Source organism: Crinia signifera, chromosome 2 (assembly GCF_055691185.1).
Source record: "Crinia signifera chromosome 2, ASM5569118v1, whole genome shotgun sequence".
NCBI lineage: Eukaryota > Metazoa > Chordata > Amphibia > Anura > Myobatrachidae > Crinia > Crinia signifera.
In genome coordinates, this window is record NC_139218.1 from 317,337,017 (window position 1) to 317,356,312 (window position 19,296).

At 43.4% G+C, this 19,296-nt stretch overlaps 1 protein-coding gene and 1 pseudogene across 4 annotated transcripts in view; one reads left to right on the forward strand and one right to left on the reverse strand.

Moving 5' to 3' along the window:
- Nucleotides 1–19,296, forward strand: part of CACNB3 (calcium voltage-gated channel auxiliary subunit beta 3) — a 170,854-nt gene that overhangs the window by 94,340 nt on the left and 57,218 nt on the right. For all 4 annotated transcript variants that reach the window (XM_083169062.1, XM_083169061.1, XM_083169063.1 and 1 more), the window contains exon 2: nucleotides 13,601–13,723. In XM_083169062.1, the coding sequence (XP_083025188.1) occupies nucleotides 13,601–13,723 (123 nt within the window). The remainder of the gene's footprint in view (nucleotides 1–13,600; nucleotides 13,724–19,296) is intronic.
- On the reverse strand, nucleotides 7,893–8,012 carry LOC146061279 (5S ribosomal RNA; annotated as a pseudogene).

A 19,296-nucleotide genomic window follows, 5' to 3' on the forward strand; every position in this document is an offset into this window, starting at 1 on the left:
AGATCCTTACGCTTGGCCATATTTCTGCTTCCATCAAATTATCTTCAAGATCTGAGTGTTTACCTGCTGCTCAATATAAGCCACCTGGATATAGAGAGTGCCCACTTGTGAGATTTTATATCGTACCTGTTAATACAGCTTGCCGAATATCCAGCATACCGTAGCAGAGGTGTGGAAAGGAGAGAATAAGGGTAAATTTGCTAAGAATCGTATTTCACCCAAGTTAGACCAAACACGGGTGATATCTATCATACATAGCTTTATTTTTAAATACAGAGATTTACTATGCTCCCGTGTTTGACAGGATCATGGTTTTCCAGGGTTTGTGTGTTCAATGTCGACCCATGTTTTGTACGTCTATTTGACCGAACACTCCAGTTCTTGACTGGTTGCAGTATGAGACAGCTGTAAAGGCAAAGACACATCTGTCAATATCACATTAAAAAAATATGTCCGTCCTAGTGTGTGGGTTTTCTAGGCACTCCCACGGCTAAGTGAAAGGATTCGTAAAGTTAAGGTGCATTTTAATCTGCTTATGAATTGAAGTATTTTTCTGTGTACAGACATTTATTTATTTATTTACAGTTTCTTATATAGCGCAGCAGATTCCGTTGCGCTTTACAACGGTAATGAGCACAGAAGGGTTGCATATGTTCAATTCTACGTAAGGCCCCAGTGAGATGACGGTCAAATAAAATTTCCCTGCTGAAATCAAACTTACAATCAAATTTGTGATGGGCTGGGAGACAATGGAACTTGTCCACGGAGAAAATATTGAATTGAAACTGATGTTTTCAGAACATATTTAAGTGTTATCCAGCAAACTTAACCATTAAGGTACAGCTTCTCTGTGAGGACAGAGAGAAATAATTTGGTGGTAGAGTTCTCTGTGATGATGTTACTGTCCACTGTACATCGGGGTACTGAACATGGGTTTGCAAAGGTGAAAGAATGAAGAGACAGTGCGTTCTAAATGCACGCGCATGTTTTACTCATTCCCTGTTCTTAACATATGAGTTATTTCATTTTTTAAGGGATGTGTAATATAAAATTTTATATAAATTAAGTAAATTAATGCAGTACATTTAATGGAACAATATTAGAAACTAAACACAAATATTGGAATGCCGTCAGTCTCCTCCTGAGCATTGTTATTAAACTTTCATGTCCTAAAAAAAATTCATGACTCCTAAAATTCTTCTAACAGAGATGGAATTGAGGAGTAGTGGGAAGTATTGGGTTTTATATAAACCAACTATCTGAATATTTCAAAAACATGACTGAGTTGGTGGTGCTCTTTACAGTCAGATATCAGTTATCCAAGTTTAAGAGAAAACAAATTAAAAAAATGAATAGTAACTGCTTATCTGCAATTACAGAAGTTAACTGATGACTGAAACAGTGATCTAACCCATACTTGCCTACTTTTGAAAACTAGTTTCAGGGAGATTATAGTTGGTAGCAGAATTTTGCACAGAGCCCTACTGAAGGGGCGTGTGATGCTCCACCCAAAGGGCGTGTCTAGTTCCATATATGGAGAGATTGTGAAAAGAGATTGTGAACGTGGCACCTAGAATCGTGGGTGTGTACAGCTAAATATGAGAGGAATCTTTTAAAATTACTTATATCCAAATGTAGATGAGACCCAAATCAGTTAATAAGAGCTAAAGTGCTGGGAAATGGTGCTGATGATTTAGTGTAAATGTAGCTATCTATTATTCCTTTTTTTCCCAAAAAATGTAACAGTGTAATGTGGGTTAGGTGAAATGAGGGAAGATTGCTAGAGTAATGAGGGAGAGAGGGAGATTGCTGCTATTTCAAGGAGTCTCCTGCCGAATGCAGGAGGGTAGGTAACTATGATCTAACCTCCATACTGAACGAGCAAATGAATCCCTCACAACAATTTTATATACCCTCTTTTACTGTAGTGTTTACAGGGAAGTGATACCTCTTAGAAAGTTTTCTTGGGAGAAGAGTAATATCCATCAGCAAATCATTAGGGTGTTCAAGTAACAGAAAGATGGTTTTGAATCAAACAGCACATAAACGGGATAGGGAAAGAGACTTAAACTTGTTACATACAGTATTTGGCCCTCATTCTGGTTGGCTTGCAAAACAGCATTAGTTTGCTAGCCTTGTAAAGCTGCCTGCCAGGCGTGCGAATGCCCGGCCCCCTGCTAAACCCCGAACGTCCCCAAAGCACTCCGGATGGATATTTTGCATAAACATCCATTTGCAGGCTTGCGTGTGGGCCCAAAATCCTTTAATGGTCGCCGACCATTGAATGATTTCTGTAGTGCTCGATAAGCTAAGTCAGTCTGGCTACCTGCTCCAAGAACAAGGCGGGCAGCTGACATCCGGTGACATCAGGTGGCTGCCCCTGTCTGCACAGGACGCCCAGCGTGCAAACGCTCCCTGCCCACCTCCCACACGCCCCCCACTTTTCGACCACCTCATTGAAGCCCTGCACATAAGCATTTATGCGCATGAGCAGACCCTCAACATCGAAGTCCCTGTGCGAACCAACGGGTGAGTTCACAAACCTGAATGAGAGCCTTTGTTCACATATCACGGCATAGCCAAGTATTATCAAAGTCATACCAAGTTATCTGTGACAGAGCAAACCAACATGGTGAAGCAATATGTGGAAATGTTAGTACATCCCATGAGTCAGTAACTTGTTGAACCTCCTATAGCAGAAATCATTTTAAGTTTGAGTGTCTAATTTTCTTTCATCTGCTGGTCAGCCATACATCAGAATGACCTGGTCACAATCGTGATTGTGCCCGGATTTCCCTTCAGCTCCCCGGCAGTCCCAGACTCATAAATTGGTGGTTTTTGGATTCACAATGTACACACAATCTGTCATAGAAATCAGCTGCTGCATATGACCGGTCGTCTCACAATCGATTGTATGCACTTAAACTGCCACTGAAATTACGCCAGTCGTATGAGCCGTGGATGCACATGATGCAATCTGCTCCCAATTATGACTGATCGTGCTGCACGTCTGATTAGAGGACCAACCATTTGACTTGCGGAACCGCGCACTGCACAATTGTGTGCACACTATGTGCATACAATCCGTCGTGCAACCCCTCGAGATTGTACTCTTGGGTACAATCTCATTCTGGTGTATGGGGGCTATAGTATTTAAGGAATCATGGCTTTCTTTAATTGATGTTCATGGGCATTTGCTTATGCACGTCTCTAGTGTTTCACCAGAGCTACACAATGGAGTAGAGGTCTGGACTGAGGCTTGGCCATACAGTGTAGCGCTGCTGGTACATGAAGGATCACTGGGTTGTTGTATTTACATATTGTGGTCATGAATGAGCTGTTGGACAGGCGTCCTCGTATATTCCTTAGCAGTACTCCAGTATAAAGGGAGTTTGTGTTACACTCAGGGGTTAAGATGCATTGAGATTCTATGTTTGCATAACACCGTTTAGTCATTACCAATGTGCTTGATGGGGGCTGTGAGGTTCCTGTGTTGACTCTTGTGTGTGTGCTGCTTCTTTTAAAACATTGCATTGTACATTTGTCTGAACAAATCCATGTTGGGCTTATCTGTCCGGGGAACATTGTACCAGAAATATTGTGTTCCATTTAGGTGCAACCATACCTCCCAACATGACCCATGCCAGGAGGGACAAACTACTCTACTCCTGGACTTCCCTCTGAATGTATGATTGTGGTCACCTGTTTTGAACAGGTTATCTAATAAGAAAGGTGTTTCACCACAGGTGATGGCAATCATACATTAAGAGGAAAGTCCAGGAATAGAGCAATGTGCCCCTGCTGGAGAGGGTCATGTTGGGAAGTATGGTGCATCTATGAAAACCTAAACTCTTATAGTATTTGATTTGTATAAAAGGGTTTCTTCTGTCTCCAATTCATTAAAAGTCATACTTGTTCCCTGTGTGATGTGACACAGAGGCCTGTAGATTCCTGGATGTAACTCTCGGGTTCTCTGTTATTAATCAGAGCATTATACTATACTGTCTGAGGTTTAGGTGGATTTGCTGGGACTCCTATTAATGGGAAGATTTTTGCAACTACCTTAAGTAATCACCATTTGCATATAATATTATTGCTTACCTCGGAAAGTCTCAATTTGAGAGCTGGACAGTGGGGGGAACACCATAAAGCCCAGTCATATTTTTCTGGGATTACTGGGTCTGCATGGGCTGAATATGGGTTGAACACTGCAAATTGCATTATTGCAGTCCATCCTCTGGGACAGTTTCACAGGATTGTCAACTTGGTGACACTGGGGTGGGGGTGTGTGGGGTGTGTGTGAGTGTGGGGGGGGGGGGGGCAGGGCTGTGATTCATAGCAAATCACATCATCAAGACCCAGGTCGTGCCCACTTCACAGTCTGCAGATGGAATGATTTGAATTTGTTCACTTTGCCAAGAGCTGGTAGAGTTCAGCAAAGTTGTGAGTCTCCTGGAAATCTATGTGAATGGAAGGTAAAGTAGGAAATGTATCAAATCTTAGAGAGAGATAATACCAACCAGCAATCAGGTTCTGTCATTTGCAAGTTGTGTTTGAAAAATTGTAACTGTAGAATATTAAACTTCACATTGGGCCAGATTTAGATCTGTGGTAGTGGTTGGAATTGCTCTACATGGAAGCAGCAGCGATAGCACTAATATGGTAATGTCGCAGGCAACGTCACACCTCCTGCATGCATTATTGATCCAAACTGCCTCTAGCACACAGTATCGCATCATCTGCAACACCATTGGCCAGATGCGTGACTCATGGGGTTGTGTGGCTGCCTCAGCAACAAGAAAAAGGCCTTGAAATCTGAGAGATCCTAGCTTCATTCCTTCCCCGCAACACCACATTTTTCAGAAAGGAAGGTCAGCTTTATTTATTTTAATCTAATTAAATTATGTACTTTACTTAATTAAACTAATAAAATAATCAACTATATAAGGAGGTAAAGCTGGGTATACACTATACGATTTTCTTGAATGATATGCACGATAACGATATCGTTAACATGACCCACTATATCATTAATGATGCTTGCTCTCGCGGATCGTTAACTCCAATTGTCTGAAAATACAGTCAGATTTGACAATATCATCAGTGACTGCATGTTTTGCAGGGGTCCAGGTGATATCACTGAATAATATCGTTCAGTGTTTACCCACCGTTCCATTCCTTTTTTATATCGGCAGTGTATTGTATAGTGTGTACGGGGCTTAAGAAAGACAATGTATGATGGCACCTAAAGAACGGCCCCACAATGCAAGATTACCAGCTCCATACACAGTCCTTCAACATGGGAGGCTACTAGCCAGCCCATTACCATGCCCAAGGTATCCACCTCCCACACCAATTACACAAAATAAGGCCCACTTGTACCGGTGGTGCTGCTGACTCCAGTAGTGAACAATCAGCCTAAGCCATATATTGGAGGGGGGAGCACCTCAATCTCCACAGATGGTGATTGCAACCGTTCTTTACCATCACTACCAGAGCTGACACAAAGCAAATATACCAACCAGGGAGAGAGGGCGTGGAACAGAAAACCAAGATAATCCATAAAATGGCCGCTACAGCAATCTCTGATATTACCTTTGAATCCCACCCCAATGCATTCATCCTATACGCTAACCAACCTCACCTCAACCCATAACACGACCTCAGAACAAAGAATTAAACCTTTCAAGTCCAACATCTAGTCAGGCTCAACCGCCCTAGCGCTGGTAGCAGATCCAATGGTGAGCCACTTTAAAATAAGAACATTAACATATCGTTCAACATTCAATGTAGACCATTTTTTAAATAAAATAATAAAAAAATTACAATTAATTTAAACATTTATACCATTTATACCAGACCAGCACTCCCTGGCTCAGGTGTTTAATTCACGTAGGAGGTTATTCTGGTTCACACACAGAGATGCTAAGTTTGAAGTGCTGCTTGTGATTTAACGCAGCCGCCATTCACAATATTGCCCGCCCCCACCCCCCAGCTCAGCGAATTCGCCGGCACGGCTGCATATGGATGCTTTGCATAAACATCCATTTGCAGCCTTGTGGCCGAGGACCGCACAATTCAGTGGTTGCCGACCATCGAATGATGTGGAACGAGCACACAAAACTAAGATACTCTCAGGTGCCGTAACTTTGCGTGCGTCTTGTGTGAGGACAGGGCGGGCAGCTGACATACAGTGATGACAGCTGCCCGCCCCTGGCACCTGTGTCACTGCCTCATTACAATGGGAACACACAGCGGTTTTATGGGAACACCCATAAAACGCTGTTCGTTCCCATGGGCGCGTCCATCCTCCGCCGCCCCACACCTGGTGGGTGTGAATGGGACGCCTGTTTGAATGCATCACATGGACATGTGCAGAAATGAAGCGAATGCGCAGGGAAGCAAATGGATCAGTATAAGGTCCTTATTGCATATAAAATGCACTCCGTCCTATTGTTTGTAACAGGCATTCTGACCTCATTCCAAATTGATGAGCAGCAGCATTTGCTTCTGTGACAACATACCTCCCAACATGACCCATTCCAGGAGGGACGCCATGCTCTGTTTCTTGACTTCCCTCTTAATGTATAAGAAAGGTGTGTCACCACAGGTGATGGCAATCATACATTAACAGGGAAGTCCAGGAACAGAGCATTGTGTCCCATCTGGATAGGGTCATGTTGAGAAGTATGTGACACCATTGCAGGTATCTTCTTGCATTAACACAAAGTTGACTGGCCCAGACAGAACTGTCCAGGGTGCCAGGATCTGAGGGGGGAAGCCACCAAGTCTATATAGTCAAAATCGCATGCAGATCGCAAGCAGATTGTATGCAGATCACACAGGTTTTTTACCTTGCAATCCCGATGCGTGCTCCCGTGACAGCACAAATCAAAACCCAGATAGACAGGGCAGCAATGACTATATAGTGCAAATCTAATGCAGATTGTATGAATTGTATGTTAAAAGTACAGAGATAGCAAAGATTGCATAGCACTCAAATCTAAAGTCGAATAGCAAGGGGATCTCATCGCATGTACACACCATAACACCATCCTTGCCTACCTGACCCTCTCCATGTGGGAGAAAATGCTCTGTTTCTAGACTTCCCTGGTAATGTATGATTGCCATCACCTGTGGGGAGCTAGGTAAAGGTGTTTCACCACAGGTGATGGCAATCATACATTACCAGGGAAGTCCAGGAACAGAGCATTTTCTCAATCATGGAGAGGGGCAGGTAGGCAAGTATGCATTACGAATGTAGGGTAGGGTTTGGAGCCGCACTGACGTTGATTAATTTGTTGTTGTTATTTATTATTTATTATTTAGATGACCAACATGGGGACTATAATGAGTAAATTCTAATAGTCAATGATTGGTGGTGCGCCCACGATTTCAGTATGGCAACTGAGTGGGGGTTTTTGTTTGCTCGGAAGAGGGCAAACACAAGACAGGAAAATGGCTTTGTGGGCGCACTCTTGTTTTTGTATACTGTATATGAAATTAGTTTAAAACTTAGCATTTATTTCGGTATTTTAATGTAGAATAACTAAGGTTTTGAAAAAATATCCAAGGTTTTGAAAAAATAAGAAAGAGAGTACAAAGGGTGAGGAAAGGGCACCAATTGTATGAAACATATAATACATAAAATGTTGTGTGATGGCACTTTTCACACCTTACTCTCCATTCAGCGCATTACGTCCTTATCATCATTGATATATGGACAATGTGATTGTGGGCGAAAATGAATGGTTTTAGTCCCCTGTAGGTTTAGATAACCTGTAGGGATATATGTTGCCCCAGCAACGGTACTTATGGTATTTTCACAGCTTGTATTGCTCATGCAGTAGGCGTGTCCAGTGCAATTTACTTAGGGATACCTCTACCTTTTATTAATACCACACCAGATGTTCTTCAGGGGTCTCCCACAAGAGTACTATTCTGGCCCGTCACTGCTTAGCTTCCAAGTTCGGGAAGTTTTTGGGCAGTTCCAGTGAGGTATGGTGGTATTTTTTGAGGATTACTTCCCAAAATTCAAATTGCCTGGTTAACTGCGGTTAGAGCATTAATAGCTGACTGGATACCCGACTTGTATGGCCACCAATGGATTTACAGGTAAATACTTATCCTCAGAATTGCTGCAATTATGACATGACAAAGGAAAATAATAAGAGGGGGGGAGGGTAGGGAGGAGACGGGAAGTTAGGGGATTGGGAAGGGGGGGGGGTAGAAGCAATTAGTAATTGATAAAGCAGAAATGCTTAGTTGATATAGGTAATATTATAAATTTGAGGTTAGTTGTATAACTGGAATTAAGGCCTGAGATGGTATTTAGTAAATGTAGGGTTAAATGCCTCTGCGCTTAGTTTAGCTTGCCTGCTTGTTTCTGGTGGTAAGTAGCAAATGGGGTTCTCCAGTATCCACAGTTATATCCACAATACTGCTGCCTCAAAATGTAGCTCAGCTCCAATGCTGGCTACTGCACAAACTTGCTAACAAAGATACAATCACCACTTGTTACAATGTAGACATCAGTGTTTGTAGCAGTTTGTTTAAAGAAAAGGAAGTGTCGCTCCACTGCCAGACGCAGAGGACACTGGTACCTGGGACGCCGCCGCCAGGCATCAATGCGTGGAGTCCAGGGAAAGTTCAGGTGCGGCTGGTTGAGGGTCACAGTGTGGAAGGTCTCTGTTTCATACAATTGGTGCCCTTTCCTCACCCTTTGTACTCTCTTATTTTTTCAAAACCTTGGATATTTTTTCAAAACCTTGGTTATTCTATATTAAAAGATCGAAATAAATGCTAAGTTTTAAACTAATTTCATATATACAAAAACAAGAGTGCGCCCACAAAGCCTTTTTTCTGTCCTGTGTTTGCCCTCTTCCGTGCAAACGAAAACCCCCAACAAGTATGCATTACACCTGCCCTGTGTCCATGTTTCGGTTTCTGTATAGGGTTGGCAGCACTTCCCTTATGATCACATAATAACTGGCACATGATTAGCAGCACCTGGCTCAAATGACCTTTTTTTTAAATATTAAGAATGTGCTTACTTTTCCCACATGTCTTTTTCTTGTTGGGTTACTTTATTGAATAAACAATATCACAGTAAAATCTCTTTCTGGCTGTTTGTCTCCTGACTACATGGTTATTAATTATGTCCTGATGAGTAACACTCAGATTGTACGTTCTTTGTACTGCAGCTGTATATACATATATAATGAAAATGTAAGTAGCGAAAATACAGTTATGTATTTTTAGCATTGAACTGAAATCCTATGCTGGTTTGAATCACTTCTTGTATAATATAAAACATGCACAGCCCAGCATATTCCTATTACTCTGTATAGCAAATTACATTGTAAGCATTTTTTTCACTGGCAGCACACAAAACAAATTAATTATATCTATGCTGAATTGTGAACATGCCCAGTATGTGATATTTGCAAGTTAAGTACTAATAAGGATTGGTATTGTCAACTGTTTTGCATAAAAAAAAAATCAGAATGGAAAGCCGGCTCGCTATTACACAAGCCGGAGATAGCGGCTGTCGTGCTGTTGGCTTTACATAGTAGATTTTGTGAGTAATATTTCATAGGAAATATATTTTTGTGCATATGACTTCTTTTTATCTTTTTATTACTGAATAAAGGGCCTTATTCTGGTTCACTCTCAGAGGCAACTTCCTTCTCAAATGGACAAAATCATGTGACTGCAGGTGGGGCAAATGTAATTTGTGCAGAGAGAATTAGATTTGGGTGAGGTTTCTCTTCAAAGTGAGATCTATATCGCAGTGTAGAAATAAAGCAGTAAGTATTTACCCTGCATAGAAACAAAATAACTCACCCAAATCTAATTCTCTCTGCACATGTTACATCTGCCCCCCCCCCCCCTGCAGTGCACACGGATTTGTCCATTTGAGAAGGAATTTGCCTGATAGTGAACCACAATAAGGCCCTAAGTCTTGTGTAGTTACAGTTCCCTATGGGCCTGATTCAGTATTATCAAAACTACAGCTCCCGGCGCTAGTATGCAAGGGGTCGTCCAGCACAGGGCAATGCCACACTGTATCCTGGGTCATCGTCCCCTTGCAATGTGATTGCAAAATTTTGCCTAGCTGCAAATGCAGTCACCAGGCCGACATGTCATTTGCAGGAATGCAACGACTGCGAGTGACATGAAGTAGCCACCGTGGCACACCCCACAAATGGTCTGTGTTGTCCTGTCCACACCCCCACAACACCTCATCACGTTGACGATCCCCTGCTGACACTTAAGGGCCTTATTCGAGTTCACTCTTTCAGACAAAATCCTTCTTAAATGGACAAAACCATGTGCACTGCAGGGGGGCAGATGTAACTTGTGCAGATCTAATTAGATTTGGGTGGGGTTTTACTTCAAAGTGAGATCTATATTGCAGTGTTAAAATAAAGCAGCCAGTATTTACCCTGCACAGAATCACCAAAAAATCATCAAATCTATTTCTATCTGCACATGTTACATCTGCCCCCCCTGCAGTGCACATGGTTTTGTCCATCTAAGAAGGATTTTGTCAGAAAGAGTGAACTCGAATAAGGCCCTTATACTGCATTTGCATTTTCCTGAATGCAACCACAGTTTTAGGGGAAACACATACGCACTACCGTATGGACAGACTAGCAGAGATTGCCTAAGAGCTTTTGCTATGTAGAGATAAAGCTGAAATTCACAACAGTATGTCAACAAAAGAATGTTGACAATTTTAATGTGAGCAGTTACATGAGTGTAAATGTCAGCATGGACAAAATAGTAAAAATGTCAATGTTAGGGTTAAGCGTACATAAAAACTGATTTATTAATATTGCATTAATGGCTAATGTTGAGGTTATGAACATGTTGACATGTTCTGTGTCGCCATTATGACCATATACTGTAGACATTATCATGAATGCTGACATGGTACTGTCACCATAATATACCAAACTCCTGTGATTTAGAAGAGGTCTATTATTATGATGTCCAGTGGGCTTTACATGTTGTATAGTGTTTGTGGGCCACGTGCAAAACCAGCTAGTATTTATTCTGTATGCAAATAAATAAATAACATTGCAACATGGTTTATCCTGGAGCAAAGATACTTGCTCCTATTACTATTGTTATTATTATTATAATCAGTTATTTATATAGCGCACCCATATTCCTCAATACATGTATATATATAATTTTTTTAAATTTACCGTATTTGCCGGCGTATAAGATGACTGTTTTCCCCTGAAAAACATGCCTCCAAGTGGGAGGGTTGTCTTATAAGCCAGGTGCACTTCCCTCCCGATGCCTGCCCACCTCATTCTACATACCATCCAGTGTCGCGTGGTATCCAGCGCGGCCGAGGTGGGTCATCAGCGTGGCCGCGACAGGTCAACAGCGTGGCTGCGGCGAGCATCAGCAGCGAGACAGGGGTGCCAGCCTTTTCGGCGTGACCGGCCCGTCCTGCTCGGTGGGAAGCAGCTGCGCTCTGGCCCGCCCCTTGTCTACGCAGAGCTCGCCCATGCGCATTCGCTGGGGCGGGCCGGAGGCGCTGTGGTCGCGCTGCGGCCGTACAATGGTGACAATGACCAATACTGTAATGGCACTCATGTAATACCGGTATAATATGGTATAATATAAATTAACATGTTGAAATCAAATCTGATGTTCTTTTACGTTTTATTTGGTGTGTGGAAGGTGTGCGGAAGAGGGGGTAATCTTATACTGTGAGTATATAACAAACTATATTTTGAGTGGAAATGTTGGGGGGTCGTCTTATATGCCCAGTCTTCTTATACGCTGGCAAATACGGTATATATATATTTTTTGGTACTTGTGAGTTATCCGGGCGCCCGATTTTTTGATTGTATGCCTTAAGTTAAGGCATACAATCAGATGCGATGCGATGCGATATCGCATCGCATCGCATCGCATGCGACCATCGGATGCGATGACCCGATTTTTCCATAGGAATCAATGTTAAAATGATTCCTATGGAAAAAGGGGTCCTTTTCATACCCCTACTATCCAAGTGGGCATGGAGTTGGATATAAACCTGTGGCGAGCGTAGCGAGCCACCGAGCCCGAAGCGTGGCGAGCGAAGCGAGCCCCGCGAGGGGACGGTATTCCGTGTCCCCTCGCGGGGCTCGCTACGCTCGCCACGCTTCGGGCTCGGTGGCTCGCTACGCTCGCCACAGGTTTATATCCAACTCCATGCCCACTTGGATAGTAGGGGTATGAAAAGGACCCCTTTTTCCCATTGAATTCCATGTTAAAATGGACTCAGTCCATTTTAACATTGATTCCTATGGAAAAATCGGGTCATCGCATCGCATCGCATCCGATGGTCGCATGCGATGCGATGCGATGTCCCAATCCGACCCGATTTTGAAATCGGGCGCCCGGATAACTCACAAGTACCTATTTTTTTTTATAAATTAATGTAATTTTTTCATTTTTAATTGTTGTTTTTTGTTAATATATACAACATGGAAAAGGTAGATAGTAGAAAAGGTCAACAGTTTCAATATATTGACATGGAAATGTTTTTTTGGGGGGGTGTCATTTTCTGCATTTCGCCATATGTGACCACAATTACAGCAAATGTATACCCTCACACCGTGCTTTGGTCCCACTCTCCTGCCGCACTCAGCCAAGTTTACTATTCCCAATCATAGTCGACGTGGATGATAAATCAAGCAAAAGTTGAAAAATATGTGAAAAACCTTTCTATCTTTTGACCATAATGCATGGCAACCTCACGGATCTCTGTAGGGTTACACACATGGCAAGGGTCTGCTGTGTACAGTAAAATGAAAGATATGTTCTTATCATGTGCATGCCAGTTCTGTGTCACATGAATTCTGTCTATAGGGATCATCATGGCACTTTTTCTCATAGGAATCAGTGATCCATGATACAGCAGGCATCCCTCCTGCATCTCTCTTACATCTGCTGATGGAAAAACAGAATTAGAATGAGATTAATGAAATCACCCTTGTGCACTAATCCTTTATGAATCTACTCAGAATTTGCAGAATGTGTTAAATGTTTAATATTACTTAGGTGCAATCATCCAAAATAGTGTATGTGCAACACAGGCAAATAAGATGTAAAGAACTGTACACGACAATCGTCTTATCCCTATAAATGACAATGATTTTCTAATGGATATTTTGAGCACCTCTCACAGCAACGTTGGCACTCAAAGGGCTAATCGGCACCAACCAGAAGATATCAATACCTTAAAGTAGAGGTTCCCAAGACTTTCTTAAAGCATTTTTTTGAACGATGCCCTTCTGCTCCACTGGAGGTTTCTGCCCTCCCTGTGCTCACCTTAGGATAAGGGTCATCCTTAGCTTGGCCTATGGGGTAGTGGACAGAGCTGCACTTCTGTATATCCACAAATATTAATGATTGCCAGCCACCAGCACTGTTTTTTGCTTTTTCATATTGACCGCATCATAAATTGATTTGATGATGGACTGTCAAACCCATGGCACCCCAGGCTGCCACAGCACAGAGTTTGGGGGCCACTGCCTTAAAGGATGACTAGAATGAGCTTTATACTAAGTGACCTTATCATTTTTTGCAGGGTTCTGCTGATTCCTACACAAGTCGTCCATCGTTAGACTCCGACGTGTCACTGGAGGAGGACCGGGAGGCTGCCCGCCGCGAGGTGGAGAGGCAGGCTCAGCAACAGCTCGAGAGAGCCAGGGTGTGTATATCTTACTCTTTACAATTGCAATGGGAAATAATAAAAGCACTTAAGAAATTTAGTAATGAAGGGTTTTGCTGTGCTTAAAGGAACACTAAAGGGGTGTACACACGGAGCGATCCTTCTAAGCGATTTTGACTACATAGTCAAAATTGCTTAGAAAGTTAGCAAAGATCGCTGTAAAGGTTAGAGAAATCGCCCTATAAAATCGCCTAGTAAAAAAGAGTTGCCAGGCAAGAATATTTTGACTAGATCGCTGGCTGTCTACTCAAAATCGCTGATATTCACTGCTGACGGAGATATTCACTAGGCGATATGCAATGAATACTAAGCAAGTATGTTACTTCTAGTATAGTCAAATCGCTTAGTCAAAATCGCTGTTGTATCTAGTCAAATCGCTTAGTCTAAATCGCTTAGTTAAAGTCCCTCATTAGCAAAAATGTGTACACCCCTTTACCTTGTATTTATTTTTTAATATGTATGTGTCTAAAGTATTAAGGGATACATGAAAACAAATGTTCTTGTAATAGGACTTTTCTTAGTTTCTTAGTTACATTCTAATTAATCAGCTCGTATAACTCAGCATTCATAATAAAATGTAACATTGTTTGCCTTCTCTTGACCATAATCCTTTTACTGTATCTAATCTTTAACCTCTGGTTCCAAAGGCAGTTTCTGAGATCTCTGACATGAGCTCTCTTCTATCAATATTACTGATACAGTGATGATTCTATCTGGGAGTATGTCCTTGTGTAATGGAATATGGTGTCAATGTGGCCATGTCTAGTGTGGCAGACTGACTGTCCTGCGGGTGTCCCGTGGGTGGTATCTGTGACAACTGTCATCTGGTGAGGGAGAGATTACAGCTTCTCTGTATGATCCGGATGGTTTTTACCCCTTACCTTGACCATACAAGGAGGCTGTAGTCTCTCCTTCCTCTTCTTCTGAGTGACAGCTGTCACAGAAACCCACGTAAAGGAGCCAGTCTGCTACAAGTCTAGCCATGACCACAGTGACACCATACCCTATAACATATTCCATTACACAGAGAGCAGGGTTAACTCTAAACACCCCCATACACTAGGGCGACTTGTCCTGAGGACTTGTCCTGAGGACAAGTCGCCCCCGACTTCCCCCTGAGCTTCCCAGGGGGAGCTTGATAAGATTGGCACTTGATGTGCCATTTTTTACATGTGATAAATCGTCTCGATTTATCACATGTAAACCCGGGGAGCAAGGGGGGGGGGGCTGCAGAACAGGGCTGCTGGTAGGGGGCGCTGCTAAGGCAGCGTGCAGGGGACAGTGACAGTGACAGAGCCGGGCAGGGGGAGGCGGGAGCTGTCAGTGCTGGAAAAGAAAGCCAATACAATGAATGGGCAGCCGGTGATTGGCTGAGCGCTCTCTCAGCCAATTGCTGACTGGCTGAGAGAGCGCTCAGCCAATCACAGGCTGCCCATTCATTGTATGGGCTTTTTATTTCCAGCGCTGACAGCTTTTCCTGCCAACTCTGTGTCCCCATCCCCCCCCCCCCCCCCCCCGCATTGACGGCTCCCGGCTCCCTGCGGAGGTAGTGCAGGCGGGGACCGCAGGCGTCGCAGAGCAGAGACTGTCGGCGCGGCGGGAGAATATAAAGAAATCTTATTCAAAAGACTGGGCAGCCGCTGATTGGCCGAGAGCTCAGCCAATCAGCGGCCGCCCGGTCTTTTGAATAGGATGTCTACATATTCTCCCGCCGCGCTGACGGTCTATGCTCTGCGACGCCTGCGGTCCCCGCCTGCACTATCTCCGCCGGGAGCCGTCAATGCGGGGGGGGGGGGGGTGCTGCTAGTAAGAAGACAGGGGGGCGGTATATAAAGATATATCGGATCTGAACATCGTGGGTGCTAAAAAGCACCCATGATGGCTCAGATTCAGATATATCTTATGTTCTGTAGGTCCGACGCCGTGATCCGATCCGATGCACGCGGGACCGCGCATCAGATCAGATGTCAAACACATGCGATTTTGGGCCGATTTCACCCGATTTATCGGCCGAAAATCGCATAGTGTATGGGGGCCTCAACCCTAACACCCAGATTGCTGCTGTAGTGCTGCGTGGTCATAGGGCATCCTCTGGTTCTCTAGTCATGCACCCTGTAGTGTGTCCAGACCGCAGTTGTCTGACATCTGCATTCCCAATATGGACCACACCCTTCAGAAATGATTATTCACTGAAGTCTATACAGTTGTCAGCAAAGTTCCACCGGGTCCGACCTTACAAAATCGTTGCTCATTTGTAATGAGAAATGATCAAAGAAGGCAGTGCCTTCGCTACCATCCCTGAGGCACTCTGCGGCACATCGCAGGGTTTTGAATCGCCCCTAAACAAAGCAGAAATTTGCTGTGCACCTATCAGTGAATATGGCATTAAAACTGGTACATGTTTCCGCGGCACCCTAATGATAACTAGGGAAATGTATCAAACTTTGTACAGTGGATAAGAAGATAAATGCACATAGCATTTTATCAAGTACATTCTGTAAAATGATAGAAAGAAGCTGATTGGTTGCTAGGGCCAATGTCTCCACCTTTACACTACTCCACTCTTTAGAAGGTTTGATTGACATTTCTCCTGCTATATTTCCATAGAGAAGTCTGATGGTGCACAGGACCCTTCCCACATGGCTGTCGGGGAACAGGACAGCTGACCAGGCAGTCAGCCTAGATGCCATGCTGGATAAATAAGATCAGCCATGCAGTATCATTTATACAATGTTGCATCCACTAAAGATTCTTTAGTATAGGTTAGGTAATATCTTATAATAATAGATAAGGTAATGCTCCCAATGGGAATAACCTCAATGGTATAATGATGTAGGCTGAGCCATGGCTGCAATGTTTGGAGACTATTGCATTTGTTAAATGAAATAAACTTTTACAATATACTTGCACAATTCCAGGTCTTCATTGTCCCTCTCTTGAGAACAACTTGCAGTTTACATCTTCCCGAAACCCATCAATAACTTGTTGGCAAGAAGGCTCTGTTGGATCATTATCACAGACAGTCTAAAGATTTGCCGTGTTATTGTTTTTTTTTCCCTGTGTAATATTTGACTCTTGATAGCAAGAGTCAGTCCCAAGAGTAAAGTGTGATGAGGAACAGCCAACATGTAGACATTAGTATTTAATATATTTTTCAGTCAGGGAACTGTAAATGGATTTGTGGTTCCACGCCTTGCAGACAGGCCCTACATACAGAAAAGGTTAGCAGAGTAAGTTTGCAGTGTCAAGTGTTTTGGTGGTGGTAGTAGACTGAAATGTGTACGAGGGTTTCGTTTTTTTATTCTATGTGGTCAATCCAATTCCAGGCCAAGTTCTTAAGAGTGCGAGTTAACACAGCAACAGTCGCACTTTACGGCAGCAAAATTGCTGTAAATTTGGGCTTATACCAGGCCATAAGGGGTGCAAGATGTGGTGCCATTGCTGCCATTCTCCACTGCAAAGGCAATTTGCACCCTTCGCCTGGAATTGGATTGGATTGAATAGGTATATGTTGCCTTTTCCTGTTAGTATTTGGCAAATCAGAGCATTGTTAAGAAACTGTATGAAAGAATTTAAAACAAAGTTTCATCATATAAAAATGACACGTGCTAAAGGCAGGTTTGATGTGGCCTCAAGCTTTTGATTAATAGAGAACTATCGCTTTGGAGTGCAAACACACACACGCAGAACAGTCTGGTCTGGCAGCAAATATCGCTCCCCTGTGCGAACACCCAGGGGAGCGAGTGTTCCAGAATAAGGCCCTAAAGCTTGAGCCTAATAAGATGGAGGTGGTGGAGCCGCAGGTAGTTTAGCAGGGAATGGTACGGACCATACCCTGCATTTTGCACCAAGGTTTGTCTAGAATGGCATCCAAAGTGCTTACAGGTACAGGCAAATGCGCTCTATGCTGCTTCTGATCCCTTCCTTAAAGCAAGTACCTGCTTGGACATGACATTAAGCAGGTACTTGCCTTGAGTAAGGGCACATAAGTAGCCCAAAATTACAAACCAACCAGCTCCTGTCATTTTTTTTAAACACAGCCTGTAACATGGCAGTTAAAAGCTGATTTCTTTTTTTTATACTCAGCTGTCAATTCACCAATCAGCATGTTTTTGTCTTGCAGGAGGGTAGACCATAGGCATGCATACCCCTTAGGCTGCCTCAAGCTAAGGGGTAGATGTATGCAGGGCCGGCTCTACCACTAGGCAGCTTTAGGCAGCTGCCTAGGGCGCCAGGATCTAGAGGGGCGCCACCAAGTCTGCCTATAAAAAAATAAAGGATGTCTGTGAGGATCCTTGTTGTACTTAATGCAGGCGGTTGCTGTGTAACCTCTGCGACCTCACCTCCATACTTTCTCTTGAGGCATACTTCCCTATTTTGCTTCCCTCTCTTCCTGTACTCTGTTGTGGGTGGCAAAGGGGAGGGTGCTGGGGGCCTCCAGAGAAAGCAAGAGTCTTGCCCACCTACCTGGGGGGTTGGGAGGACCACTCAATTTTGGGAGGCTCCCTGCTATTCCAGAATGTTAATCAAGTATGCATTAATGGGTTGGAAAATGGTTATTGGTGGCAGTATGGGGGGGGGGGGGGGGCAGCAGTAGGCTGGAGTTTTGCCTAGGGTGCTGAGAAGCCTTACACTGGCCCTGGATGTATGAAGCAGTTATAAGGGAGGAGAAGTGATAAAGTGCCTGGTACTTTATCACCGGCCAAACAGTTCCTAACTGTCCCTTTTAAACTCAGCCTGTAACTTAACAGTCAGGAGCTGATTGGCTGGTGACAAAGTACCAGGCATTTTATCACTTTTCCTCCCTTATCACTGCTTCATACATCTACCCCTTTATCTCAATTGGCTGTACCAGTATCAGCAAACACCCGGGGCCTGGGAAAGCACAGGTAGAGATGTTGGTGGATGCTCCAATCCAGCACTGCCACATCTGCCAGCCCCAGAATAGGTCAGCAGGCTGTGTTGAAAGACATAGTATGCAACAAAGTTTTGTAGATCCACTGGCAAGTTTTCATACAAATAAATGTATATATCACTTACACAATTATTAATATACTCAAAAATGGAGTTCTTTTGGATCTAAAAGAAACTCAAACAAAAAAAAGGAGACGACCATAGTGCAGTAATGTTTAAACGTGGAGCAATGATAATTTGTTATTCAGTGCACTCACATTCCATAAGATAAAATGTGCATATCAATGGGTCTTTTTCTTTCACTCCAACATGATCCTCCACATATATGTTCCCTAGGGACTCGATGAAAGATATATAGTGCAACACCGTTTGTTTATAATAAAATTAACAATTCTTTATTACACTCACATGTGGTTGATAAAAACAGGCAAAATACCCCTCAGGGTGACAGGATCGTCAGACTGTGCCGTGGAGCATCTGGTATAACCCTCTAGGTAACCGACCAGCGGTCCTCAGCGGCGATACAGCTTCCTCCAATGGCCTCAGAATAGGGTCCGTTCGGTGGTGTTCATCCAGCTTAAGCTATGAACTGCAGGTTTTAGTGATATCCAGGCTTGAGCACAGGTGACATAATCAGT